Source organism: Sus scrofa, chromosome 8, assembly GCF_054392235.1.
Source record: "Sus scrofa isolate SSC_HxYL_T2T_F1_AM1 chromosome 8, Sscrofa_HxYL_maternal_Yorkshire_Landrace_v2.0, whole genome shotgun sequence".
NCBI lineage: Eukaryota > Metazoa > Chordata > Mammalia > Artiodactyla > Suidae > Sus > Sus scrofa.
The window spans coordinates 2,749,532-2,775,810 of record NC_139390.1 but is presented as its reverse complement, the minus strand read 5'-3'; the positions used below and the strand labels follow the sequence as shown (position 1 = coordinate 2,775,810).

Below are 26,279 nucleotides of genomic sequence, written 5' to 3'. Positions count from 1 at the left end.
CCTGCAGGTTTTCTAAGCTATGCCTCCCAGGCCGCACCACCCGGGTCTCTGTCCGCCGAGGCAGAGGGGCTCCCGAAGGGAGGCCGAGCTGGGAGAAGCCAGCAGGGAAAGGGCAGGACCCCTCACTCTGCACCCTCCATGCCGCTGTGAACAGCCCGAGAGGGTCTGCAGCAGACCTGAGGCTTGCGGTCACCTATGACACCCTGATCGTCTTCCCCTGACTCGCGGCCCCGAGCCGCAGCGAGACCCCTCAACACCAAGGCCTAAGGAGCACCCTGCGACGGCTATTCGACGCCGTATGTGCATCCCCGCTGAGTCTGGCCTCGCTGGCCTGGGCTCGGCCTTAGTGTGTGTGATGACACTGGCTTCAGCCACCCCTGCCGTCGGCACGGCCGCAGGACTCAGGGGCCTCGTTCTAAACCATGCGGAGCGTCTCTATGAGCGGCCACAACAGACGAAAACTGCAAAGAGCACCGCACAGAGGACGCCGCACATGCGGGAGGAACTTCGGCAGCCCCCTGGTTCCCCACGCGGCAGGAAGGCGGGCAGGGGCGGGACGTGGAGGAGCCGAGGGGCACCTGGGACCCTCCTCGCTGAACGCACCCCGGAAACGCTCCGACTCCACGAGAGCCCCACAGGCTGCCGAGGAATCGACTGCGCCTGAGGTCCCCGCCGGCTCCGGGGTTCGGAACACGTGGCTTTGAGTAACCGGACTTCGGCAGTCGGTTACCGGCGACTGGCCCACGGGAGGTTGGCTGGTAACTGCACACGGTATGACGACCAGGACGAGGCCGCCGTAACAACAGCGGTGCTGAGCCCCTCACGTGTGTCACTTCGCTTGCTGCGAAAGCCGTGCCACGCTCCCCGCCTCGGTCCCCATCAGAGAGAAGGGGAGGGACCTTGCCCGCGGCCACCCACCGAGTGACCGGCAAAGCCAGGATTCGGTCCCGGGCCATCGGTCACCCACCCTCGCAACCACACAGCTGCCAAGGCCAAGAAAAAGGAACTTTCTCTTCTGAGTTTCAGGATCTTTCACCAGAACAAAACTTGGGGCCAACACTGCCAAGTCATTAACCAAAAAGTTGCAATTCAAACGAGCAGAAGAGTCCTTTCCACGCCGGTTCTCAGGGGCCCCTCCCCACGGCGTCTCCGTGCTGCCTCGGGAACCCCGGATGGCAACAAGGAACACCAGGCATCACAGAGCCCGGGCAGGGGCTGGCACACTTGCTCTGGAAAGGGCTGGGCAGTGAATGGTCTAGGCTCTGCTCAGACCGGTCAGCTCTGCAGGCGCAGAGGGAACACAGCCACAGGAAGTGCGCACCCGAGAGGCCTGCGGGCTGTGGCCTGCTGACCCCTGGTCGTGAGCCGCAGGCTAGGGGCAAGGACAGAAAACCAGCCCACGTCTCCAAAACCTACCGGCCAGATAGCCATGTCCTCCGCACGCCTCCCGACACTCCTGAATTCCCCGCTGGGCAGTCCACGAGGCCAGGGGCTTGCCCGCCGACGACAAGGCGTGGACCTCTCGTCCTAGCTCGGCCTTGGGAGAGGGAAGCCAAGAGGAAGAGGTGAAAAGAGGCTCCAGCAGCAGAGGTCAGGGCTCAGTTCAAGCCCAGCACCCAGGCTTATGTCCCTGTCCACCTGCTCCAAGGCACCTGGTGACAGCAAACGAGAAACCCAGAGAGGTCCCGTCGTGGCTCAGCGGGTTCCATCCCTGGCCTCATTCAGTGGGTCAAGGATCCAGCGTTGCCACAAGCTGTGGTGTAGGTCACAGATGGGGCTTGGATCCTGCGTTGCTGGGGCTGTGGTGTAGGCCGGCAGCGGCAGTTCCGATTTGACCCCTGGCCTGGGAACCTCCATGTGCTACAGGTGTGCAAAAAAAAAAAAAAAAAGAAGAAAGAAGGGAGGAAGGAGGAAAAGTAAGAAAGAAAGAAGGAAAGAAAGAAAAAAAACCCAATTTTAGCTTAAAACCCAGTATCCACCTCAGCTGGACACCCTGTGGCGGAGGCGCCCCCACACAATCTCACAGTGATGAAAAGAAGGGGCCACAGCGCTGCTCAGCGGGTCGACCCCCGGGGCGAAGGCTGACCACAGAAGGATGCCTAGGACCCAGTTTACACCAAATTCACAGCCTGGACCCAAGTGACACGCTGTACCTGCTCCGATCAGCGGTGGTAAGATGCCAAAGAAACATCCCCTGCCTTCACACCTCTGCGGCACGTTCTTTAGATTCCACTCGGTATTTAATAAAAACAACAAAAACAAGAAAGAGACCCACACATCTGCTAAATAAGGGGATGCATTTTTCCAGCGTTTGCAACCTCCAGTAAAGGCTGCTTTGTTTTTGTGGCCACACCCACGGCACACGGAAGTTCCTGAGCCAGGGATCAAACCGCACCAGAGCAGTGAGAATGCCAAGTCCTTAACTTCTGGGCCACCAGGGAACTCCAAGTAACAGCTCCTTTTTAACCTGGGCCTGGGTTAAACCACTGAGTTTCAGAACGAATGGGGCTTTATTCCATTTCAAAACATGACTAACAGGACAATTCCATTGTCAGCTGGCCGAAGTTTCAATGACTCACATTTGGGGCAAAAAACATGCCTAAGGCTGCATTTCCAAGGAAAAAAACGGTCCTCACAGGCGGTCTGGCTGCTCGGCAGCACACCCTGCTGGCCTTCCTGCCTCACCCACTACCTCAACTCCTAGCTGTAGCTGCTAAATATTCCGAAACGTGCTAATTTGAGACAGGTTTTTCGGGGCGTAGGGCCCCGAACTCTGCAGCATTTCTCATGAGCTTTCAAACGTAGTTTATGATTCACATTTCACTCCTGCCCGGGGGGCTGCGTGAGGTGGAAAATCAGTGCATGAACTGTGCACACAGCAAGGAGCACGGGACTCCTTTGAGCACAGGGGCTGACCTCAGTGGATTTGCACGCTCGTTTCTGGCACAAAGCCTTGCCTGTCAGCTCAGATCCACTCAGTGGGATTCAGACCTTTGGAGGGCTGTTTACGCAAGGATCAGAACCATGAAATTGACTGCGGGGCCGGTAATGGGGATTTTGCAAACCCATCATGTTCTCAAGAGGAGAACAGCAGCTGAACTCACAGACAGGAGGCAGGAGCCATGTCAGCACATCCCTGAGAAGCAGGGACATGGACACAGGCCTGACACGTGCGGGCCACAGCCCAGGAAAGAGGTCTCACAGGGTCCCCTCCCCGTAAACCCAGGAGGCACTGAGGCTGATTTGAAGGAATGGCTGCATCTGTGCTGTTTGGCCCCAGAAACTTCAACGCCGCCGCCTCTGCTGCTACAGAGGGAAGCCGGGTTCTCACCTGCCTGGCGCTCTGGTCGTTCTTCAGAAAGCCTAGCTGCAGCTCCCGCAGAGCCAGGAAGAGGCATCTGGAAAAGTGGTCCAGGGCCCAGGTGGCGGCCAGGTACGGGAGCAGGCGCCATTGCTGAAACCGACACGACCCACCTGAGCGCCGGAGTCCCCTGGGCCCGCCTGCCTCCGGGGTGGCTGTGAAGGCGAGGGAGCAGGGCACCCACCGCCCACCGCCCCCACGTCGACGCGGACCCCGTGAGCCCACGAGGAGGGGAGCCACCGCCCCTGAGCCAGAGGAGGCTCGAGGAGGCCGGAGGGAGTGCTCTCCTCCACCCGCGGATGGAGGCGGCGGCCTGAGAGCACCCAGCCTCCACGGGATGCAGGCACGGCGCGCCACCGGCTTCTCACGCGCCCACCAGGAGGCAGCATCAGCAACCCCGACTTACAAATGAGAGCACAGAGAGGTTCAGTGCCTTGCCCAAGACACACAGCACAGACGGGTGGCACCAGGGGTCAGGAGCCCCAGCACGTGGCTCGGCGGGAGGAGGGGGGCCTCTCTTAACCACTGAGCCACACCCGGCGGGCGGACGCCCCGGGAAGTCACAGAGTGCGTGTGGAGGGCGCCTAGGGCCACCCCAGGCATGACTGGACTTCTCTTATTTGGTGTCAAAACAGGCTCATAGTGAAAGAAGTGATGAGAGAAAAGACTCGGACTCTGTTCCAGTTTCCCGAGACCGTCGCTGAGACCGTCGCCTCGACGTCTCCGCTCACGCGTCAAGGCCCGGGCCGGCTTAGCCGCTGCCTCTGCCGGGCCCTGCCAGCAACCTGGGGAGGATGGCTCCAGCCCTGGGCCCGGAGGACCCGCTGCTCAGAGTGCGGGGAAGGGCCGGGGTGCAGGGGGCTCCCCCGCCCGGCCGGGCGTCCAGGGGACACCTCTGCCATCAAGAGCTGCCTCCTTTCAGAGGCCCCGGCAGAGCAGCGTCCCCTCTGCTGAGGGACGGTGGCGTGAACGCGCTGCCCACGTGGCTGCTGCGTCCTGGGCCCATGTCACGGGGAGGGATGAGCTCGGGGCCGCAGGCGGGCAGCCCGGGAAGCGCAGCGCAGACCCCGCACCTGCGTCTGGTACTCCAGCACGGGCACTTCCTCGCCATCTGCAGGTCCGAACTGACGCCGGGTGGCCGAGAAGCGCAGAGCTATGGAAAGGGCCAGCTTTAAGTTGATGATGGTCAAGGCCACGATAAAGACCCGGCTTGTGGACAGGCTGCCCAGGGCCCGGCCGAAGCGCTGCCGGGCGTCCTGCGGGAGGAGAGCCAGTGAGAGCAGATGTGGGCCGGCTGCCTCGGGACAGGCCCGGGCGGAAGGCGCTCTGTCCTCGGTCAGCACGGCCGGCCCTGCCCGGGCGCCCGGACACAGAGCCCCAGGCCCGGAGGGCCACGCGGCCGGGGGCCGGCGTCCCCAACGTGGGACGGCGTGGGGAGGCGTGAGGGATGCTCAGGGACACAAGGACGGGGTCCGGGCAGGTGTGCCATCTGCAGGACCTGCAGGCGGCCACCTGGAGGGACCGCAGCCCTGCTCTGGACCCACCCAGAACCGGAGGCAGCTCATGCCAAGAGCGAGGCGGGGTCCGAGGCAGGTGCGCTGCTGGCCCAACAAGGTTTCTAAAAGGGGCTCCCCCCCCGGGGGGCTCCCCCTCCCCATCGAACCACTGTCCTGAGGGTGTGACAGTCACCAGTCATGCCTCGCCATCTTTTCAACAGGGCGACGGCCTGTGTGCATCTGTTTCTAAGGTGATGAAGCTCGATGCACGTTCCCTCTTTCCAACAGCGGCCCGTGGGTGGCACCGGGGTCCGTCGCCCACCCAGGGCCCTCACGTCCCGCCCTCACCCCCTGCTGCTTCTCCTGGGTACACGTCTTGTCTTATTCGGCCTTTTCTTCCAAAACCACGTCCACTCTGGCATGCGTGTGGCAACCTTCCAAGCCCCGGCTGAGAATCACCCTCTCATGTTCCCACGCACGAGCGGCAGCTCAGGTGGGTTTGGAAAAGGCACGTTCGCAGGCGTCCTCCCCCGATGTAGAAAATGTCACTCGACAGTCCCCTGCGTTCAAGTCCCTCTGGCGACCCCATGGGTGAGGGGTTTACTCTGCGGGACCAGGGCCTGCCGCACCCTCTCTGGGGGTCTCGGAGTCCCCTCTCCGAGGGGCTGACGTTCCCTCCGGCGGGTCGGGGAGGGAGCGCCTGGCTCCCCCCCCGCGGCCCCCCCTTCTGTCGAGGTTTGCTTCCTGCTTCCGGCCATTTCTGCAAACTGTCCCCCGCCCGCTTCCCTCATCCCCGCCTGCGGCCCTGCACTGTGATTTCAGCCCCTCACACTCTCCCCCCGTGCTCTCCGCAACGACGGGGCGCTCGCTTCCAACAACTTACTTTCACACTTTTAATTTGTTTCCTATCACTTCCCTTCCCGAAAGGCTTCCCATGGCACCTCCAGCTTCTTATCTGGAGTTCCTGTCACGCTCACTGAAGCCCCGCTCCCTCAGTGCCGAGCAAGTGACACGCTGTGACAGGCCGTGCCCCCTGGACATGCCATCCCGGCCGTGGGTTTGGGACTGGGAGGGCTCAGCCACTCTGACTTGGCCACCTCTGCAAAGCGCCCAGGGCTGTGCCACTGCATGTCCCTGCTCAGTGCACTGACGGGCACAGTTGCCCCGACAGTGGACACTAGCACCCCATTTGTGCACACCCCCAGGTGACCTTCCGCCCTTAAGCCCCTGGCAGGAAACGGCGCTGGTGGGGGCAGCTCCCTGACTATCACCCCGGACGGGCTGGGGGGCACTGGGCGGGGGTGTCCGTGCCTGGGGTCCCAGGGCTGGCGGCCAAGGGGCCTGAGCCTTGGGAGGTTTGCATGGGCCGCCTGCTCCCGTGGCCACTCTCCTCCTCCAAGCACAGGGGGTGTCCCGTGGGCACAGAGGGGATGGCTTCCCACGCACAGAACCCATGCTTGGAGGCGCCTGTACCTTGAGTCTGGGGACGTAGGTGCCCTCGGGGGTGACGTCTGCCGTGTGGTTCAGCAGGTCCTGGCGCGGAATCCGGACCTGGTGGAACATGGCGAATCTGGGCGGAGACACAGAGCCTCCGGTTAAACGGGCAGCCCCACGGCTTATCTCCCCGGCCCCGAGACCCAGATAAAAGCAAAGGGCAGCTCAGAAGGTGACACAACCCCAAGACCAACCCCACACCAACCAGGAGAAAGGACATTTCAACCGTGAGGTGGCGGGTTCGGTCCCTGCCCTTGCTCAGTGGGTTAAGGATCCGGCGTTGCCGTGAGCTGTGGTGTAGGTCGCAGATGCAGCTCGGATGTCATGTTGCTGTGGCTGTGGTGTAGGCCGGCGACAACAGCTCCAATTAGACCCCAAGCCTGGGAACCTACATATGCTGCAGGAGCAGCCCTGGAAAAGGCAAAAAGAAAAAAAAAATCACTTAGTCACAAGGCTGCTCTGAGCAGCGGGCCAGCGGGGCCGGCCCTGGGACTGTGCGTCCTTAACACCAGATTCAAATCCACACGCCCTCTGCTGGACGTGTGCTGAGGCTCTGGGGACCGCCCGCATCGCCGCTCCTGGCCCAGCTCCCAGCACCAGCCTTCGAAGGCTCAGGGACCGAGATAGCCATCGGCTGGCTTCCATGGAGCCCCACGGGGAGAGGGACCCTGGCCCGGGGGAGCGGCCCTGGCCGCCATCAGGACGGTCACCATGCCGCCCCCTGGCGGCGCCCAAGCTGGAATTTCTGAGTCTTAGAAGCGCTTGGTTCCACGGCCCGGAGGTGACATGCTTGTTTAGGGACATGCGCTGTCACGTGTGACGTGTCTCTGCTTAAGGTTCCTTGTGGGCCATCACACCAAGGGCCAAGACCTCCGTCTCCTGAAACAGGAGTCGATGTGGGGGGCACCAGAGCGGGGCTTTTCACCGATGTCCTCAAACAGCGGTAAAGGGTCCAACCTGCAAAACCCAGTGGCCAAGGACTGCGGACCTGTGACCGCGCCTGACGCTGTCCACTGCAGGGACCGGCAGCATCTGTTCACAGCCGGAGGGTAACTTCCCACCACCGGCCCCTGGGCACACACCTGCCTGGCCTTACAGGTCAGGGCAGACCCTTCCGCAGGTGGAGTCACCATACAGGTATCTGCCAGGCCCCACGCTGGGACACGCGGATCCGGTAAGAGGCCGCTGGTTGTCAGCCCGGAGCGAGACGCTGCCCCCCGCCCCCTGCCCTCCTGATGCAGCCTCACCTGCAGCCAGAACCACCTTCTCAAACATACCTCTGCCCTGCTCTGAGGGCTGCAGATTGTCCTCGCCGCCCCGAGAACCAAGGGCCACACAGCCTATCCCTGCCAGGGCCCCGCACACCTGCACGAGGCAGTGATGGAGGGAAACGTATGCCCCCTCCTGGCCAGGCTCCAACACTAATTAACAGGCTCTCGGAGTCCTTGTCGTGGCGCAGCAGAAACGAATCCAACTAAGGAACCAAGAGGCTGCGGGTGTGATCCCTGGCCTTGCTTAGTGGGTTAAAGAGCTGGTGTTGCTGTGAGCTGCGGTATAGGTGGCAGCGGCAACTTGGGTCCACGTGGCTGTGGCTGTGGTGTAGGCCGGCAGCTGTGGCTCTGATTCAACCCCTATTCTAGGAACCTCCATATGCTGCAGGTGCGGCCCTAAAAAAAGAGCAAAAAGCAAAAAAACCCAAAAAACAAAAAACAGGCTCTTTACACAGGACAGCGAGAGAAGCGCTCAGAATTCTAGGCAGGTATTGGAAGAGCTGGCTGTGTGTGCATCTGGTTTTGCTTTTGAAAGACATCCTTCCGTTTCCTCCTCTGGCTACAGAGTGAAAATCAATGGTCTCCACCCTCCCCCGGTACAGGCCGGGGCCCCTCGTTTTGAGGGTCCAAGCAGACATGAGAGACGTTCTGTGCCTCCGGCTGCTTCTGGGGGGCAGCAGCTGAAAGGAGGTTTCTCCACGCGGGACGGTGGTCCAGCTTCTGTCTCGGAGACGACCAGCAACCTGGCTCAGAATGACGGGGGTCAGAATAACCAGGGGTTCAGACTACAGCAGAGCGGGCTCCTCTGATCTTGCTGCGGCAGCAGGTATACAAACATCCAGAGACCACAACCGAGGCGCCCGGCTTCGCTTCCGGGACAGAGGGGCGCAAACCATCTCCGCCTGGCTTCCGGGGGACGCGTGCCCAGGTGACAGAGGCACTGACAGGGAGCAGACGGCCCCCAGGCCTGGGACCACGCCATGGCACCCCCTTACAGACGAGGAGGCGGCCCAGGAAAGCCACCAAGATAAGGCAAGGGGCAGAGGCGGCCCAGGATTTGAACCCAAATCTGTCTGATTCCAAAATTCATGGCATTAATGATGACAGGAGTCCCTCGGTGAGACGCCAGGGCCCTTCCCGACATGGCTCCCCACCCCGCCTGCTGCAGGACCTCCCTGCCCCGCGTCCTCTCAGACCACACTGCCCCCTCCACCCGGAAGCCTGTTCCACCCCCCACCCCGCGTGGACTCATGCTGGGTGCCCGAGCTCCGGGGTGGGGAGCAGGCATGGCACAGAGGCGGAAGCCCCGCAGGCCGCAGGGGCCCGGCCTGAGCCTGGTCTGAGAGCGGGAGCCACCACCTGCCAGGCAGAGGCCCGCGTCTCTGCACCTGGGGCATCTCCACCTCCGGGGGTTGGCGTGCGTGACACGGTCTCAGGTGCGGAGGGAGGCGTGTCCCCACCACGGTTCTCCTGAGTCCCCGCTGTCAGGTCAGCTCCGAGGGCCCAGGCGAGGTCGCGGCCAGGGAGGTGCAGAGCAAGGACCGTCGGGTCACGCCCCGGAGGAGTGGCCTTCGAGCTCGGCCGCGCACTCACCCGTTGCCCAGGCCGTTCTGCCCGAGCTTCCTCCCCACGTCGCCGACCATCACCCCCGGCATGGGGAGAAGGGTCTTCGGGTCCCGGATCTGCACAAACCGCAGACGGCAACTGTCACCACAGGCGAGCCGGAGGGAAAGTCCCAAACCCCGGGGCTGGGCCACAGGCTCCCCCCAAAACCGCGTCTCAGGGGAGCCAGGGTCCTGCAGACGCACTTGAGGATCTGGCCGTGTGCTGGCCCTGGGTTAAGGGGGGGGGCTTAAGCCTCATGACCAAGGTCCTCGGAAAGTCGACGGGGGCGGGGGGGTGTCACATGAGGATGGAGGCAGGGGCTGGGGGGCAGTGGCCACAGCCCAGGAAGGCCTGGAGCCCCAGAAGCTGGAAGAGGCAGGAGAAGGGTGCCTGGGCCTCCCGCGGGCAGGGGCGGCCTTTCTGACGTCCTGACTCAGATGCCTGCTTCCAGACCAGGAGAGAGTCAATTTCTGTGGTTTCAGGCCCCGGTTTGCCCTGCTTCCTTGGGTTACAGTGGCCCCAGGACATTGGTTAGTACGAGCTGCCAGGGGGTCGTCTGGCATTTCCTGTTCATGGGTAAGATGCAGGGCTTTCCACGGGTTTTAATGAAAGGACAAAAAGGCCGTGGGGGAAATAGCCTAAGATGATGGCTGGGCATCTCTGCCCCCACAAGTTTCTAATAAACATGGTGGCCTGACGCCCACAGAGAAAGCGGACAGGTCCCCGCCACCTCAGCTCTACATGGACGGTATGGAGCCTCGTCCCGCCAGGCGAGAGTCCGCCTCCCCTCTCCCAACCACGGGGAACATTCGCCAATGTCTGCAGACATTTGCAGGTGTCTTAACTGGGGGGGACCACGGGCATCTCGTGGAGAAAGACCAGCGATGCTGCTGAACACCCTACAGTGCAAAGGACGGCCCACAGCTGGGGTGAGCCAGCCCCAAATGTCAACAGCAAGGCTAAAAAAACTTCGTGTCAGAGCATTCTCGGATTTGTGCTATTCAGAGCTGAGCTACCGGTACAAATTGGCAGCTTTTGTTTATTTCCGGGGAAGAGTTATCTCACTTAGTGGAACTTTAAAATACTGATACTTAAATTGAAATAGAGGCGTTCCCGTCACGGTGCAGTGGAAATGAATCCAATCAGGAACCATGAGATTGGGAGTTCGATCCCTGGCCTCGCTCAGTGGGTTAAGGATCTGGCGTTGCCGTGAGCTGTGGTGTAGGTTGCAGATGCAGCTCAGATCCTACGTTGCTGTGGCTCTGGCGTAGGCTGGCAGCTACAACTCTGATTCGACCCGTAGCCTGGGAACCTCCATATGCCCTGGGTGCAGCCCTTAAAAAAAAAAAAAAGAAAGAAAAAAAGAAAGAAATAGAAAGCTAGAGTCAAACAATAAGTTCTGCAAAGATTCAGGGGAAAAGGCAAAACCTCATGAAATAGAAAAAATAGTTTTAAAAAAGAGAGGGAGAGGAGAAGAGCTATTTTTAAAAGGTAGCAATTTTTCAAATAATCCATCAGAAAAATACGGCTTGTGCTAGTTTTCAGTTCATCTCGAAGTAAATGATGACATCGTCCTTACAAATTTCATGTTCACCTCTTGAATCAAAAAAGGACGCTCACTGAGGTCAAGGGCAGAACAGAGCAGAGGGACAGCAGAACAGAGCAGAGGGACAGCGCCCGAGCCCCGCTCAGACAGCCCTGAGCAGCTCTTGCTCTTGAGTAGGGGTGGGAGTGGGCATGGGGGTGTCTGCTTAGCCCCACAGGGCAAAGGGCTTGAACAGACCTTTCCTGAAAGAAAATAAATAGCCCACTGGCACTTGAAAAGATGTGGGTGGTTATTAAGAAATTGCACAGGTGTTCCCATCGTGGCTCAGCAGTTAATGAACCCAACCAGGATCCATGAGGACACAGGTTCAATCCCTGGCCTTGCTCAATGGGTTAAGGATCTGGTGTTGCTGTGAGCTGCGGTGTAAGCCAGCAGCTATAGCTCCAAATGGACCCTTGGCCTGGGAACCTCCATATGCTGCAGGTATGGCCCTAAAAAGCAAAAAAAAAAAAAAGCACAATCAAAACCCCAACCAGATACTGCTTCACACCCGCAGGGGGGTCATGGGGACAAAAAGAAAGTAACAAGTGTTGGTGAGAATGTGAAGAAACGGGCACCTCAGCATAGCTGGTGGGGGTGTAAGATGACGGAAGCCAGTACAGGAATCTATAAAAGTTTCCGCACAGAAGCACCGCACGAGCCAGCAATTCCGCTCCTGGGAACAGACCCTGCCCCCTCAGACACTGCTCATCAAGGTTCTCCCAGTCGCTGAAAGGTGAAAACCACCCAGCACGTCCATCCAAGGACAAGGGCTAGGTATGCAAACCAAGGACTAGCCGCACAGGGGCTCATCCAGCTGTAAAAGGAAGGGGGACCTCCCTGGTGGCTCAGTGGGTTAAAGATCTGCCGTTGCCATTGCTGTGGCACAGGTTCGATCCCTGGCCCCAGAACTTCTGCATCTGCAAGTGCAGCCAAAAGAAAAGGAAAAAAAAAAAAAAAAAAAAAAAGGAGAAGGGGGGGCGCTGGGAGAGGCTGCAACACGGATGAACTTCACGAACACGTAAAGGGAAAGAAGGCAGACACAAAACGTCACCGTTGACAGGATTCCTCTTAAAAGAGACGTCCAAAGAGGCAGAGCCACAGAGAGAGACCAGACCAGACCAGAGGGGCTGCAGGGAGGGGGTGGCGGGGAAGGAGTGCGGACAGGTGCAGGGTTCTTCTAGAGGGGACGGCTCTGAAACACCGCGAAACCGCCAGTGAAACGTTCACTTTAAAGCGGTTCATTGTATGTTACATGAATTGCACTTCAATTGAAAAAAAAAGACGCAATGACTTCTCTCCTGAGAGCCGCTCCCGCACCTGATCAGAAAAGTCTTGAACAAAAGCACCAGAGTGGGGGCGGGGGGGAAGCAGGGCTTCATCGGGACCCCGTCAGCTCAGGTGGGAAGGTCCTGCACCAGCTCCAGGCCAGGGGAGGCTGCAGCACCCAGGCAAGCAGGACACGGGCAGCCATCCACCCTGGGCACTCCATTGGCCAAAGCTCCTTCGTGACCCAGGAAGGGGCTACAGGAAAGCGCCCAGGTCAGACTTCAGGTCGAAACACCTGGAGCCCCTGGGACCTGATGTCCTGCTGGTGTCCACACGATGCCGGTGTGGCTTCCAGGAGGACGGACCCTCTGCCCAGATGATCTCAGGCTGGTGGCCCAGGGTTTCTCAAAGGCACCCCGCTGCCATGTGGGGCTCATCATTCTCACGGGGGGTGGGGGTGGTCCCGTGCCCTGCGGGGTGTTCACTGCACCCTTATCGGGTTCCCTAGACACCCGGCTGTGATGAAAATGCCTCTGGACGTTCCAAACACCCCCAGGTGAAACCCAGTCTGACCTGCACGATAAAGGGGTGTATTCCGTGGCACTGGCCCCCGGGCGTGTAGAGCTGAGCAAACACCACCGCGTGAGTCGCCACCTTGCCCATGTTGCCGACCCAGAACTTGGCCGCTTCAAAGTCAGGGGAATGTATGATGAATTCCTGCACAGGGAAGAAAACGGAGTTGCAGTTACATTTTTTGGTCTTTTTAGGGCCTCACCTGCAGCATGTGGCAGTTCCCAGGCTAGGGGTGAAATGGGAGCTATAGCTGCTGGCCGGCACCACAGCCACGGTAACACCAGATCCGAGCCACGTCTGCGACGTATATCACAGCTCGTGGAAACGCCAGATCCTTAACCCACTGAGTGAGGCCAGGGATCAAACCTGCGTCCTCGTGGATGCTAGTCAGGTTCATTTCTGCTGCGCCATGACAGGAACTCCCAAAATCACAGTTAGAGCCTGGAGCTCATGGAATATATGTGTGTATATATATACATGTTAATGCATACATACTTATATATTTATATCTATGTATGTTATATATTTATATATATTTATGTATGTATTTATATGTTTTTACATGTTTTTATATATTTACATATATATACTTTTGGGGGGGCGGCTGCACCCATAATATGCGAAAGTTCCCAGGCCGGGGATCAAACCCTTGCCACAGCAGTGACAACGCCAGATCCTTAACCTGCTGCGCCACCCGGGGACTCCACATGGAATTTCTTTTCCTCTCCGATACGATCGATTTGCTCTGTTCAGAGCCTTGGAGGCCCAGGTCAGGACTGAGGAGGGAGGGTACCTGAGCGGCACGCACAGCCCCACTGTGAACCAGAGCAGGTTCCTGGGGCTTGTGACGTAGAGAAGACGCTTCCTACGGAAAACGATGACCAACATGTCCCCCAATAAGACATGCAGATATTCCGGAGGCTGGCGCTTGCCGCAGACAGCATCCACCTTCTCAGCGAGGCTGAGCCCAGCCTTGGGGGCCCCTCCTGTCCCCCCCCCACCTGACCCCTCGCCCACCCCTAAGGCACACGCACTCTTCCTCTTCCCAACCGTCTGGGTCGGGTCTGCGGGTGGCAACGTCCCACAAGCCTGGGGGGGCCAGACAGATGAGACTCCGAGGAGAAGTGGGCACAGGGCTGGGGCTGCCCTGGGGGGGAGCCCAGCAGGGGGCCTGGGAAGCGTGTGTGACACCAAGGGGAGCCACCTGGGGGCTGGACAGATGGCGTCTCTCGGCAAAGCGTAAGCCCCCCAAGCTGCTGAGGGCCAATCCCAGCTCTGCCTCCCCTGCTCCTGCAGGTTCCCAGCGAGCTTCCCTGGCAGAACTTTGTCCACTGTGCGTGTGCCACAGTACAAGCCCAGACAGACATCCTCTGTGCCCCCGCGCCCAGCACATCCGGCTTCTCCGTGCTGGTGACCCCGTCCATATAAGGGGCCCCCCAGCCTGCCCTCGCAACAGCATCTAGCATACAGTAGGTGCTCAACAAATAACCCGCTGTCCAGATGAAGCACAGCCTGTGGCCTGCGGGAGCCTCGGGGCTCCTGACTGTGACCCTTCTTCCTTTAGGACACAGGCCAAGAGGAGGAGTCAGAAACGACATCCGCGTCCCCTCCCCGCCCGTCACCTTCCCGGCACTGAGACCCCGGCAGGCACGGAAAGAGAAGGGCCGAGCGCCAGAAAGACCTGGGTCCAGACAAAGGCATCTGGAGGCTGAGATGGCAGATGAACACCCGGAGGGCGGGACACACAGCCTGCTCTCAGCCCTGACACGGGGCCGACCCAGCCTGCTCCCTGGCCTCGCCCGCAGCCTGTGGGGCGCCCACCATGACCTCCTCCACCATCCCTGCTCTGCCGGGGGCTCCTCAGGCTCGTCCCCCTTGGGGTCCCAGCCCCCAGCAGCGGAGGCACATGGCCCACGCTGGCAGGTGAATGCACGGGGGGGTCACAGAGGCACAGGGCTTGGCCCCCTCCCTGCTGCCCAGACCGCTGCCCAACCACATGAGTAACCAGGCGGTGGGCAGGGTGCAAAGGCTCCTAGAACACACAGGCAAGTGGCAGAAGCACGAGGTCCTCTGGGAGACAGGGGGGCAAAGGGCCCTCCCCAGCATACCCCCTCCCCGCCCTGCCCTCCCCAGTGCCAACACCCCTACACATCAAGACCTCATCTGCTCAAGGTCTCGCCTCCACCAGAGCACGTGCTCCCTGACAGCAAGGACCTACCAGGTCCCCAGAGCACTGAGAACAGCCCTCGGTGAACATGCTGAGTGACTCATGCCACAGCGGCCAACAGGGCAGGTGCCACGGAGAGTCCACAGATGCAGGAGGAGCGCCAGGCTCAGAGGAGCAGGGAAGAGAAGGCAGGCTACCGGCCGAAAGAGCCTGGGCCCCGGCAGGGGAGGCTGAGAAGCAGCTAGAAAGGGACAAGGGCCGTGGGGAATCTTCTTTGCTCGTTTTATAAAGCAGGAGCAGCTCCAACTGTTTACTAAGGCAATACCCATAGACTGCCTGGTAAACAAAGATATCAATTTCACAAAATGACAGCTGTGTCTTCACTGCACTCAAATTCCACACAAATCCAAACCATGACAGGTGTCCAAAGGGGAGAAGGTTTTGCGTCTCAAACTCTTTTTTTTTTTTTTTTTTTTTTTTTGCTTTTCAGGGCTGCATCCAAAGCATATGGAAGCTCCTGGGCTAGGGGTTGAATCAGAGCTGCAGCTGCCGGCCTATGTCACAGCCACAGCAACACAGGATCCGAGCCACCTCTGTGACCTACACCACAGCTCACGGCAGCGCCAGATCCTTAAGCCCCTGAGCGAGGCCAGGGATCGAACCTGAGTCTTCATGGAGGCTAGTTGGGTTTGTTACTGCTGAGCCACAAGGGGAACTCCTGGCTCGCAAACTCTTTATCTGTTAAGTCCCCTGCATTCAGCATAACGGATCTCAGAGGGCACTGTACCAGCGCACACACATGTAAAAAGATGGGCTCCTGGAGTTCCCGTTGTGGCACAGCAGGTTGAGGATCTGGCGTTGTCTCTGCGGTGGTGTAGGTTCAATCCCTGGCCTGCCAGTGGGTTAAGGATCTGGAGTTGCCACAGCTGTGGCATAGGTCACAACTACACTTCGGATTCGAATCCTGGCCCTGGAACGTCCATTGCCTCTGGTGCGGACAAAAAAATAATAAATCAGTGAAGTAATAAACAGATGGGTTTCTTGGCCTAATTATGTGACAACACCATGTTTCAAAGTCCAGAGACGACCGGCAGGTGTCACCTACCTCGGTGGTGGGGTCGTAGTGAGCGGTGGTCCGGATGGCCTTGGTATTACTCCCGTGACTCAATTCGGTCAGAGCAAAACACCCAAAAATCTAACGTGGAAACACAAAATGACGTGAGGCAAGAAAGGGCCTTCCTGGGAGGCCTGCCACCACCCGCCTTTAGCGCCAAGACCACAGGGTGAAGCGCCAAAGCGTCACTCCCTGTCCCCCACCGGGGATCTTGCTAAGTCATCCAGCGGGGCCCTGCAGCCCCGGCGGGATGCTGTGGGAGCAGCCTCGCTAAGTCCGCAGGGTGGTCAGAACAGCTCCCAGGACGCAGGAGAAGAGGCCCAGATACAAAAAGGCTAAATTCCTATAGCTCTGGGAACGCAGGTCCCCGGCCTTGGGAAAGAGTTCCATAAGGAGTTCCCGTTGTGGCGCAGTGGTTAATGAATCTGACTAGGAAGCACGAGGTTGCAGGTTCGAGCCCTGCCCTTGCTCAGTGGGCTGAGGATCCAGCGTTGCCGTGAGCTGTGGTGTAGGTTGCGGACGCGGCTCAGATCCCGTGTTGCTGTGGCTGTGGTGTAGGCCGGCGGCTACAGCTCCAACTAGATCCCTAGCCTGGAAACCTCCATATGCCACGGGAACAGCCCTAGAAAAGGTAAAAAGACAAAAAAAAAAAAAAAAAAAAAAAAAGGAGCCCCATGAAATCAGAAGCACATCCCCTCCCCTGGGGCCCCCTTTCCACAAGTGTCTACGGAGAACGGGCAAGAGCTCACAGCTCCCCGGGAACCCCGACGTACCTCTGTGCTCACGATCTTTGGGATGTATTTGAGATGCCTTTCAGAACCAGAGGTGTAAATCAGTGATCCAAAACTCTGAAAATGTAACATTACCGTGTGACCAGGCGGAAGCTAAGGGGGGTGGCTGTCCCGGGACTTCCTAACGGGGACACGTCACACCCTCCCCATGGGGGTCGCGAGGAACCCAGGTTCCGAGAGGCTAACGGCCTACTGTCCAGGGCCCAGGGCCCCCGAGACACGGCTGCCCGGCCTTGAGCTCCCGGAGAGAACTGCGTGCTGGTTCGAAGCAGGTAACAGGAGTTTAACAGAACCACAAGGTTGGTGACCGGCGAGGAGATGGGGGTGGGAGGGAGGAGGGTGCGGGAAGGGCGAGGTGAGCCCACCTTTCCGGGGATGGCATGTGGCTGGGGCTGCCTTCTCGAGTTCATGGCCACCCACGGATTGAAGAGGTGAGGAAAGAGCCCCTCACCTCTGACCTCCACTCCCTCTCTCTCTCTCTCTCTCTCTCTCTCTCTTTTTTTTTTCTTTTTTGGCTGACCTGCAGCATGCGGAGTTCCCGGGCCAGGGATCAGAGCCAAGCTGTCGTTGTGACCTACACTGCAGCTGTGACAAGGTCGGATCCTTAACCCACTGTGCTGGGCCAGGGATCAAACCTGCCTCCTAGTGCTCCAGAGATACTGCCGATCCGGTTGGATCCCAGCAGGAACTCCATCTCTCTCTCTTCTTTTTCGTTTTTGTCTTTTTTAGGGCCACACCGGTGGCATGTGGAAATTCCCAGGCTAGGGGTCGAATCGGAGCTACAGCGGCTGGCCTGCACCACAGCCACAGCAACACAGGATGCAAGCCACGTCTGCGACCGACACCACAGCTCACGGCAACACCGGATCCTTAACCCACTGAGCAAGGCCAGGGATGGAACCTGCGTCCTCATGGATGCGAGTCAGATTCGCTTCCGCTGAGCCACCACGGGAGCTCCACATCTGTTTGGGCATAAAGCACGCGTCCCAACGCTCCTCCTCTCGTGCAGGAGATCACTGCAATTTATCTGAGGACGTACACGTGCCAACTTGCACACAGAGCTGGAAAACCCTGAACTTGTCTCTAAGAAAACAAGATGTGCCCACACATTCTAATCTCCGCTTTTATCTCCTAAATTAGTTTTTAAAAAATTTCTTTCGGAGTTCCCGTCGTGGCGCAGTGGTTAATGAATCCGACTAGGAACGATGAGGTTGCAGGTTCGGTCCCTGGCCTTGCTCAGTGGGTTAAGGATCTGGCATTGCCGTGAGCTGTGGTGTAGGTTGCAGACGCGGCTCGGATCCCGCGTTGCTGTGGCCCTGGCGTAGGCCGGTGGCTACAGCTCCGATTCAACCCCTAGCCTGGGAACCTCCATATGCCGCGGGAGCGGCCCAAGAAATAGCAACAACAGCAACAACAACAAAAACAGACAAAAAGACAAAAAAAAAAAAAAAAAAAAATCTCTTTCAATGAGCATTTCCCAAAGGCATCCACCTCCCAAACCTTTTCGGAGCAGGCGGCCTCAGAGGCAACCGTCGACCCCCCAGGCCGCGTGTGTTTCAGGCCCACAGGGCGCCTCTGGCCCCCAGCGGGGCGGGGTGGCACCGCCTCGGCGGCTCCCTCCCAGGCCTGCTCACCAGCAGGTGCAGGATGAGCATGTTGGCCAAGGACCAGTCGTAGGCGCCCAGGCAGTGCAGCAGCGACGTGATCCTCTGCGGGCTCCACAGCAGGTCCTCCCCGCGGAGGAAGCTGTACTCCAAGACCCGCTTGCAGCGCAGGAAGTTCACCTCCTGGTACTTCTCCACCGGGAGCCCGCCGCCCCGGGGAGGGGAGAAGAGGGGGTCGTTCTCTAGAGCCGAGAAGACGGTGTTCTGGAAAGGCAGGGGGCAAGGAGGGGCTCGTGTGGAGGCAAAGGATGGAGGCTGCCTACACACGGGCCACCGGGACCGGGCCTCACCCAGAACCGCAGGACAGGGATGCGCGTCCGGCCCGGGGGACAGAGGCGGGCCTGAGGCCTCGCCAGTGTGACCCAGCTGTGTTCACCCATTCGGAGCTGAGGCAGGGGCCGCCCGCAGCCTCCCCCACGGCGGTGCCCGGGCCTCACCTTGAAACGCAGGGTGTCCTCGCCCTCCCAGAACAGCGCCAGCTCCCTCCAGGGGAAGGAGGCCCGGGCACGGGCCGCCTGCAGGGGCCCCCGGGGCGGCTCTGGCAGCAGGGCGACATCCCTGACCTCCTCGTCGCTCCCTTCCCTGGCGGATGCCATCCCTCACGGCCGCCTGCGGACACACGACCTGAATCAGAGCCCGTCCGACCGCACACACCGCCACCACCCCAGACGTGTGGCGGGCCCGACCGCAAAGGGACGGCCGGAGGCCACCACCGCACCGAGCTCACGGCCACCTTCCCAAGACGGCAGCCCGGGAGGCCCGCCTCGTTTCCAGTCGGAATGGAAGTGACGAGAGGCCAGACAAGAGCAAAGGGTAGCCTGTGGCTGGCACTGGGACGTGCCAAGAGGAAGAGCCCAGGGCTCTGGGTGCTAAAGCCTGGCCTGAGGATCCGGCATTGTTGTGAGCTGTGGTGTTGGTTGCAGATGAGGCTTGGATCCCACATTGCTGTGGCTCCGATTCCACCCCTAGCCTGGGAATTTCCATATATTGCAGGTGTGGCCCTAAAAAGACAAACAAAACAAAACAAAACAATTCCGTCTACAACCACATCCACAATAATAAAATACTTAGAAATAAATTCAACCAAAGAAGTGTAAAACCTATAGTCTGAGAACTATAAAATGTTTTGGAAAGAAACCTGAGACCTAAATAAGTGGAAAGACATCCTTGTTCACGGATCAGAAGCCTTTACACTGTGAAGATATTAATATTAACCAATATTCCCCAACGCATCTACCAATTCAGTGCTGTCCCAGTCAAAATCCAGCCAGCTTCTCTTTTTTTTTGGCAGGAATTAAAAAGCTGACCCTACAATTCATAAGGAAATTTACGGACCTCTGAATAGACAAAACCACTTTGAAGCAGCCCACGGACACTTTAGATGGGTGAACGGTACCATGACTCCTAGCTCAATAAGTAAGTTTTTGTTTTGTTTCTGTTTTTGTTTTAAGTAAGGCACAGATCTTAAGAGTTCCCTTTACGGTACAGCGGAAATGAATTCAACTAGTACCCATGAGGATGTGGGTTCCATCCCCAGCCTGGCTCAGTGGGTTGGGGATCCAGTGTTGCCATGAGCTGTGGTGTAAGTCACAGACCCAGTTCAGATCTGGTGCTGCTGTGGCTGTGATGTCGTCCGGCAGCTGCAGGTCTGATTGAGGACTCTCGGCAGAGACCGAGTGCCCCAAACACAAGCGACAAGGTCAAGGGAAAGCACCTTTCTGGACCTCCCTGCATGCGGCCCCGTCCCTGTCAGTGCTTGCGCTCCCTCCCTTTGGGCCAGAATATCACACTCCTCCCTCTGCGGCTCCCTTCCGTCTCCTTGCAGACTCAGCCTCAGCCACTCTCACCCTGTATCGCCTCATCCATTTAAACTGTCATGATGCATGGCGGGCCCCCATGTCCAGCCCCCCAGCCCCATGTGCTCCTTGGCAGTTTCCTCAACACCCCTTCTCAAACTCTGAATGTTCAGCGCTGAACTCACCCTCAGCCCAGCAGAGTCTGTCCTCCTGCAGGGCTTGTTCTGAGGGGGTGGCGGCCCAAGGGTGATTCCATGACTGCAGGGTCCTCCTGAAATGACCTTCTGCCACCTACCCTGCACCCCAGTTAGTCAACAACCCCCACGCTGCACCTCTTTAATGCGGATTGCATCCCTCTTCTTTATTCCTATTAAATCTTTCTTCAAAAGCTCCAATTATGGCACAAACACTGTGTGTGGGGGGGAATGTGTCAAGACTGGGCAGCTCAACTCCATGGTGCTGACAACACCAAGTATTATCAGCACTCTCATTTTCCAGGTGAGGGAAAGAACTTGTGACAGTGAGGTATATACTGCCATCAAGCACATCCCACCCCAAATCCCAGGATCCTAAGCAGCAAAACACCCCACTGCAGGATGGTACAGCTGTTACAAGCAAGGGTCTGAAGCCAGACGCCTGGTGTCAGATTCCAACTCTGGAGCTTACTCTCTGGGCGAATTTAGCAGTCACTTGACCTCTCGCGGTGGTGAAAACACGGTAATCTACTCCAGTATCTAGTTGGTAAACTGTTCCCATTCACAGCGGCGCCTGGCACAGCGCCTAACAGAGAACCCCCACTCCGTTAGCGAGGCTTCCGCCGCTTTCAGACGATTTAGACGCGGCCCGACTATGCAGATCCGGTCATTCTCCTTTTAGGTGGGAGCTGGCTGGTGACCTCAGAGGACAATATCTGAACTCTTCAACACGTCTCCCGCATTTACCTGCCCGGCTAGCGGCCCTCGCAGCCTCTGCACCCAGCAGTCCCGCGTATGCCCCCGGACCTTTGCACGTGCCGCCCGCACGCCCGGGGCAAAGGCGGGCTGGCCCTCCGAATCTCTCGGGGCCGTCGGGCTCGCGGGTCCCCGCACCGCCCAGCGCTCACTGCAGGTGCTCACGAGCGGTCCCAACGAGCGCTGCGTAGCGGAGAGCCCAGGACAGGGGGCCCGGCAGGCGCAGCCGCGGACAGGCCCCGGGTCTTCAGCGCAGCCCCGCCTCTCGCGCCCGGCCCGCCCTCGACGTCATCATGCCGCGCCGCCCGCCCCGTCGCCAGGGAAACGCCCGACGCGTCCTGGGTCCAAGGCCGCAGAGGCTTTGCGCAAGCGGGGAACCGTCCCAGCACTCTCCCCGGCGTTCTGCCCAGTGGACCTTCCTGCGTTTGAATCCCTGGAATTTGTGTTTCATATGCAGGCTCCTGGGCCCACTCCGAAGCTCTGGAGCCAGAGCCCCTAGGCTGGGACCTCGGCGTTTTCAAGTTAGCTCAGTAAAGCTAGGGAGCCGTGGTTCTACCCAGTTCTTCCGGGGGTCCCCAGTGGGTGAGCCTCGTTGTCCACCGCACTAACCAACTCGAGAATCCACCTTTTACTAGCGTTTCTTTCTTTCTGTCTCATACTTCCAACGTCTTCACTCCTGCATCTCGAGGTCAGCTCCACATTTAAATTAAATCTGAGACTCAGGCTCTGTTTTGGCGGGTCCAAACCAAGACACACACATCAAATGAAATTACAGAGACAGGATCAACTGAACTTAGCAATGTACCACATACAGAACAAGGAAGAAAGAGAAGTCGAAATGTTTCCCTTTAAAGGCACCCGAAAGGAGTTCCCGTCGTGGCTCAGCAGAAATGAATCTGACTAGTATCCATGAGGAGGAAAGTTCCATCCCGGCCTCCCTCAGCGCATTAAGGATTGCCACAGGCTGTGGTGTGGGTCACAAACACGGCTCGGATCCGGCACTGCTGTGGCTGTGGGGTAGACCCGCAGCTCCAGCTCCGATTCAACCCCTAGCCTGGGAATTTCCTTATGCCACACCTGTGGCATTTAAAAAAAAAGAAAAAAGATGAGAAAAAATAGGATGCTTGTGAGAGATACAAGCGGGCAGGCGAAAAAGCACTGCCCCGAGGAATAGGTGGGCTACATTTTTATAATCCAGGGAAGGTGGGGAAGGGGGAAAGACCGCTTCTTCCTCTTTCTTCAAGGAGACATCAGGCTTACATCACTAGCTCCTCCTCGGTATCCAATAAAAGAATACTTGACCCTATGAGGTCAAACTAGGACTGTCCTGGCGCTTACTCAGATCAACGGAAGGGTGGAAACCTGGGCTACACTATGTGGAAGCATCTCAGGTTTCCGTAGAATGAGGGCGTCCTACTGAGGAATGTCACCTTTCCCTTGAACACCTGCCTTTGGCCCTCAGGGTCATCATCTTGCTAAATCTGAACACAGGCCTTCTTTCCTCTTTCACTCAGTGACCCGAGGCGTATCTCGTGCTTTTGTTTAGGCTTTAGAGTTAAGCAAGTCCTTTGTTCCAAGATGTGCCGATGGCTTTCTTGGGCTCTTCTGACAGCGGTCTCCCAAAGTCCCCTAGCTTTCCCTGTCTCTCCCTCGTCCCCTCCTGGGACTTCACAACTGCCTGTGTAACTCTCCTACTCCATCCTTATCACTTGGACAGCGATACCATTGAAATAAACGTCACTTCCACAGGACTCTTAGGCAAGTTTCTTTATTGAAAGAGAAAGGAGAAGGTGGGAAAAAAAGAGGCCAGCTCCCTGATTAGAAGGAGCAAGTTGCATTCTTAATAAAAGGGAGGGTTTGTCTTATGATCATGGATCGCTTTCAGAAATCATTGAACTTCTTTGATCAGCAGCGGGTGGCTCCGTGTTGGCTCTTGGGAATGGGGAATGCTACTATAAGGGGATGAAATGCATGAGAATCTTTTTTGCAAGAAAGCACAAGAACAACGTTAAAATTTATAGTTGAGGAGTTCCTGTCACGGCTCAGAGGAAACGAATCTGACTGGTATCCATGAGGACACAGGTTCGATCCCTGGCCTTGCTCAATGGGTTAAGGATCTGGCGTTGCTGTGGCTGTGATTGTAGGCCAGTGGCTACAGCTCCCATTCGACCCCTAGCCTAGGAACTTACATATGCCACAAATGCAGCCCTAAAAGAGTAAAGATTTAAAAAAAAAAAATTTATAGTTGAGCTTCTTTCCTTGTGGCAATGAGGTATGGTCATTAGTGTAACTGAAAGTTTTAAACTTTCCTTTCTGTGAATCCAGTTTTCCCCCCTCAGGGACTCAGGACCCCTGGGATCTTTCTTCTTTAGCCTGCAAGGCCCCTATTGCTCAAAGTTGTTCCCTAGCCTGTTTCCAAGATGGTGACAGCCCTGCTGGTGTCAGTACAGTGTCATCACAAAATGCCCATGGGGACCACAGACAAAGCAGAGGTTGCCAGCCTGGCAGGCCGTGCCAGGCTCCCCTGCCTTCACGGCCTTTTTCCTCCTCCTCTTCTCCCATCTGTCTACCCTCCCCCTCCTGGCTTAGGGGGGCTGCAAGCATTGGCCTCATTAACTCACTCTCCTCATTTCATCTCCTCAGCCAGTGACAGGGTTTAAGATGCTTGTTCTAACTCCGACTCTGCTCTCACTTCAGGACCCACCTCTGGTCTCCGCCTGTCCCTCCGGCAGAACCCCCACCCTCTGCCCCTCCCTGGCTTAAGGACACTGCTTGGCCTGTGTTTGCAGGGCACATGCATTGGGCAGCTCCAGGTGAGGGGGGGGGGGGGACGGGACTTTCCAGCTCATGGGTGGGGGAGAGGAAGGGCTCACGCACCCCCCCCAGGGTTCTTCGGCTAGGACCTGGGTGGGTAGAGAGGCTGCAGAAGGGAGCCACTTGGGGGAAGAGAAAGGGAGTTCAGTTTTGCTCAAGTTTGGTTGGTTACTTCCCGGTAAAGCTGCCTGAGCAGCAGGGGAGGATGCAAGCTCTTTCGGTAACTCAGCTGACCTGGCCCTGGCATCCTCGATGTGTGTCAGTCCCCGCCCCGCCACTCTTGCTGGCTTTGATATCAGTCTCACCCCACCCCTTCTGGCACACCCATTCCCTGGTTTTTTTGGGTCATTTGCTCTGTTGGCCACAGTTGGGAACTGCAAATATTTGAACACATTGTTTTGTTTGGGTTTTATTTATTTATGCGTTTTTGTCTTGTTAAGGCCGCACCCGGGAAATGTGGAGCTTCCCAGGTGAGGGGTTGAAGCAGAGCTGCAGCTGCCAGCCTGCACCACAGCCACAGCCACGTGGGATCCGAGCTGCATCTGCAAACTACACCACGGCTCACAGCAATGCTGGATCCTTAACCCACTGAACGAGGCCAGGGCTCGAACCCACATCTTCATAGATACTAGTCAGGTTGTTACCGCTGAGCCACAGTAGGAGCTCCTGAACACACTGTTAACACCAAAGTCTTCTCCCAAACTCTGGTCACGTCTCACCTAGCCCCCTCCTCCTGTCTCCCCGACCACCACCACCCCTCCCTCACTGGTTCCGGATCCGCAGAAGAGTGGCGGGAAAGGAGTCTCTAGTTCACTGAGTCAGGAAGTGACCGGGGGGCGGGGGGGGGGCGGTCTTCATTTGGGAGACCTGGAAGCCCTATTTGAGGAGAGGACATTTAATGTGATTTCTCTTTCTGTTTTGGGAGGTTTTTTTTAAATTTCTTTTTTTTTTTTTTTTTTTTTTTTTTATAACCACACCCGAGTCATATGGAGGTTCCTAGGCTAGGGGTCTCATCGGAGCTGTAGCCGCCGGCCTACACGACAGCCACAGCAATGCAGGATCCGAGTCTCATCTGTGACCTACACCACAGCTCATGGCAACGCCTTAACCCGCTGAGCGAGGCCAGGGACCGAACCCACAACCTCTGGTTCCTAGTTGGATTCATTTCCATTGTACCACCACAGGAATTCCTGTTTTTTTTTTTCCTTTTTTGGCTGGCCCCTGGGATATGGTGTTCCAGGGCCATGGATCAGCTCCAAGCCACAGTTGTGACCTATGCTGCAGTTTCAGCAACACTGGATCCTTTATCTGACTCTGCTCCAGCCAGGAATCGAACCTGCTTCCTGGCGCTACAGAGACGCCCCAATCCCATTGTGCCACAGCAGAAACTCCTCATGTGGTTTCTGTCTTCCCTTCCTTCCTTCCTCCCTCTCTCTCTCTCTCTCTCTCTCTCTCTCTTTCTTTCTCTTTTTTGTCTTTTTAGGGCGGCACCCTCAGCATGTGGCAGTTCCCAGGCTAGGGGTCGAATCAGAGCTGTCGCTGCTGGCCTACACCACAGCCACAACCATGTCAGATCCGAGCTGCATCTGTGACTTACACCACAGCTCACAGTAACACCAGATCCTTAACCCACTGAGGGAGGCCAGGGATCGAACTCGCAACCTCATGGTTCCTAGTCGGATTCATTTTCGCTGTGCCACGATGGGAACTCCTAATGTGGTTTCCTAATTGGGAGAAGATAGGCAATGAGCACACAGGCAGAGGTGGGAATGAGCTTCTGAGTTCCATGTACAATCCTGCCCCGCCGCCCCCTGCCATGCAGCTCAGCAGGTGAGCAGAAGGGAAATAGGGTCGGGAGGGTTGTTGTCGGATGTTGGAGGCAGGAGGCAAGAGGCGGATGATCTGTATTCCTCATTCAGTGCCGGGGGTTCTGGCGAAGAACCGGCATGATCTTATGCAAGGATACCACGCCATACGGAACTGGAATTTTCCACCTCCCCCCAGACGTTGGCCTCTGGGTTTATGACCTCCGAAGCCCGTGACCTCAAGGCCCAGAAACAAAGGGGCCCAGGAGCTTAACAGCACAGAGCCTGAGAAGCAGGGGTTGGGGCATTGTGTGTCCTGCCTTTGAGTGAAACAGCTCTCTTGCTGTACACGAGAAACCCAGTGGATATCCTGCCACCTTGTTGCTCTTTTGGTTATGGCCATTATGTAACTGGCTAAATGAAAAAACAAAAGCACTTTGCAGCCTGAGGACAACTAAAACAAGCAAGAATGTCAAGCAAGAGTTCTGGCTGTGATACAGTGGATTAAGGATGTGGCTGCAGGG

At 57.7% G+C, this 26,279-nt stretch overlaps 1 protein-coding gene across 25 annotated transcripts in view; it reads right to left on the bottom strand.

Moving 5' to 3' along the window:
• The window catches only part of ACOX3 (acyl-CoA oxidase 3, pristanoyl), a 39,876-nt gene extending 18,534 nt beyond the window's left edge, over nt 1-21,342 (bottom strand). For 10 of the 25 annotated variants that reach the window (XR_014812065.1, XR_014812066.1, XR_014812061.1 and 7 more), the window contains exons 1-11: nt 21,128-21,342; nt 18,828-18,999; nt 18,361-18,594; nt 16,709-16,783; nt 15,927-16,016; nt 12,655-12,798; nt 9,216-9,304; nt 6,331-6,427; nt 4,435-4,617; nt 3,332-3,454; nt 1,417-1,537 (exon numbers count right to left, since the gene is read on the bottom strand). Coding sequence is in view for 12 of the 25 variants with exons in the window: in XM_021100951.2 (XP_020956610.2) it covers nt 1,417-1,537; nt 3,332-3,454; nt 4,435-4,617; nt 6,331-6,427; nt 9,216-9,304; nt 12,655-12,798; nt 15,927-16,016; nt 16,709-16,783; nt 18,361-18,594; nt 18,828-18,986 (1,315 nt within the window). In the remaining 13 variants the exon portion in view is untranslated. Of the gene's footprint in view, nt 1-1,416; nt 1,538-3,331; nt 3,455-4,434; nt 4,618-6,330; nt 6,428-6,556; nt 9,305-12,654; nt 12,799-15,926; nt 16,017-16,708; nt 16,784-18,360; nt 18,595-18,827; nt 19,000-20,371 lie in introns of all 25 variants that reach the window. The other 15 variants (XR_014812063.1, XM_021100952.2, XM_084971364.1 and 12 more) reach the window with 6 other exon arrangements.
• Nucleotides 21,343-26,279: the final 4,937 nt, after the last annotated feature.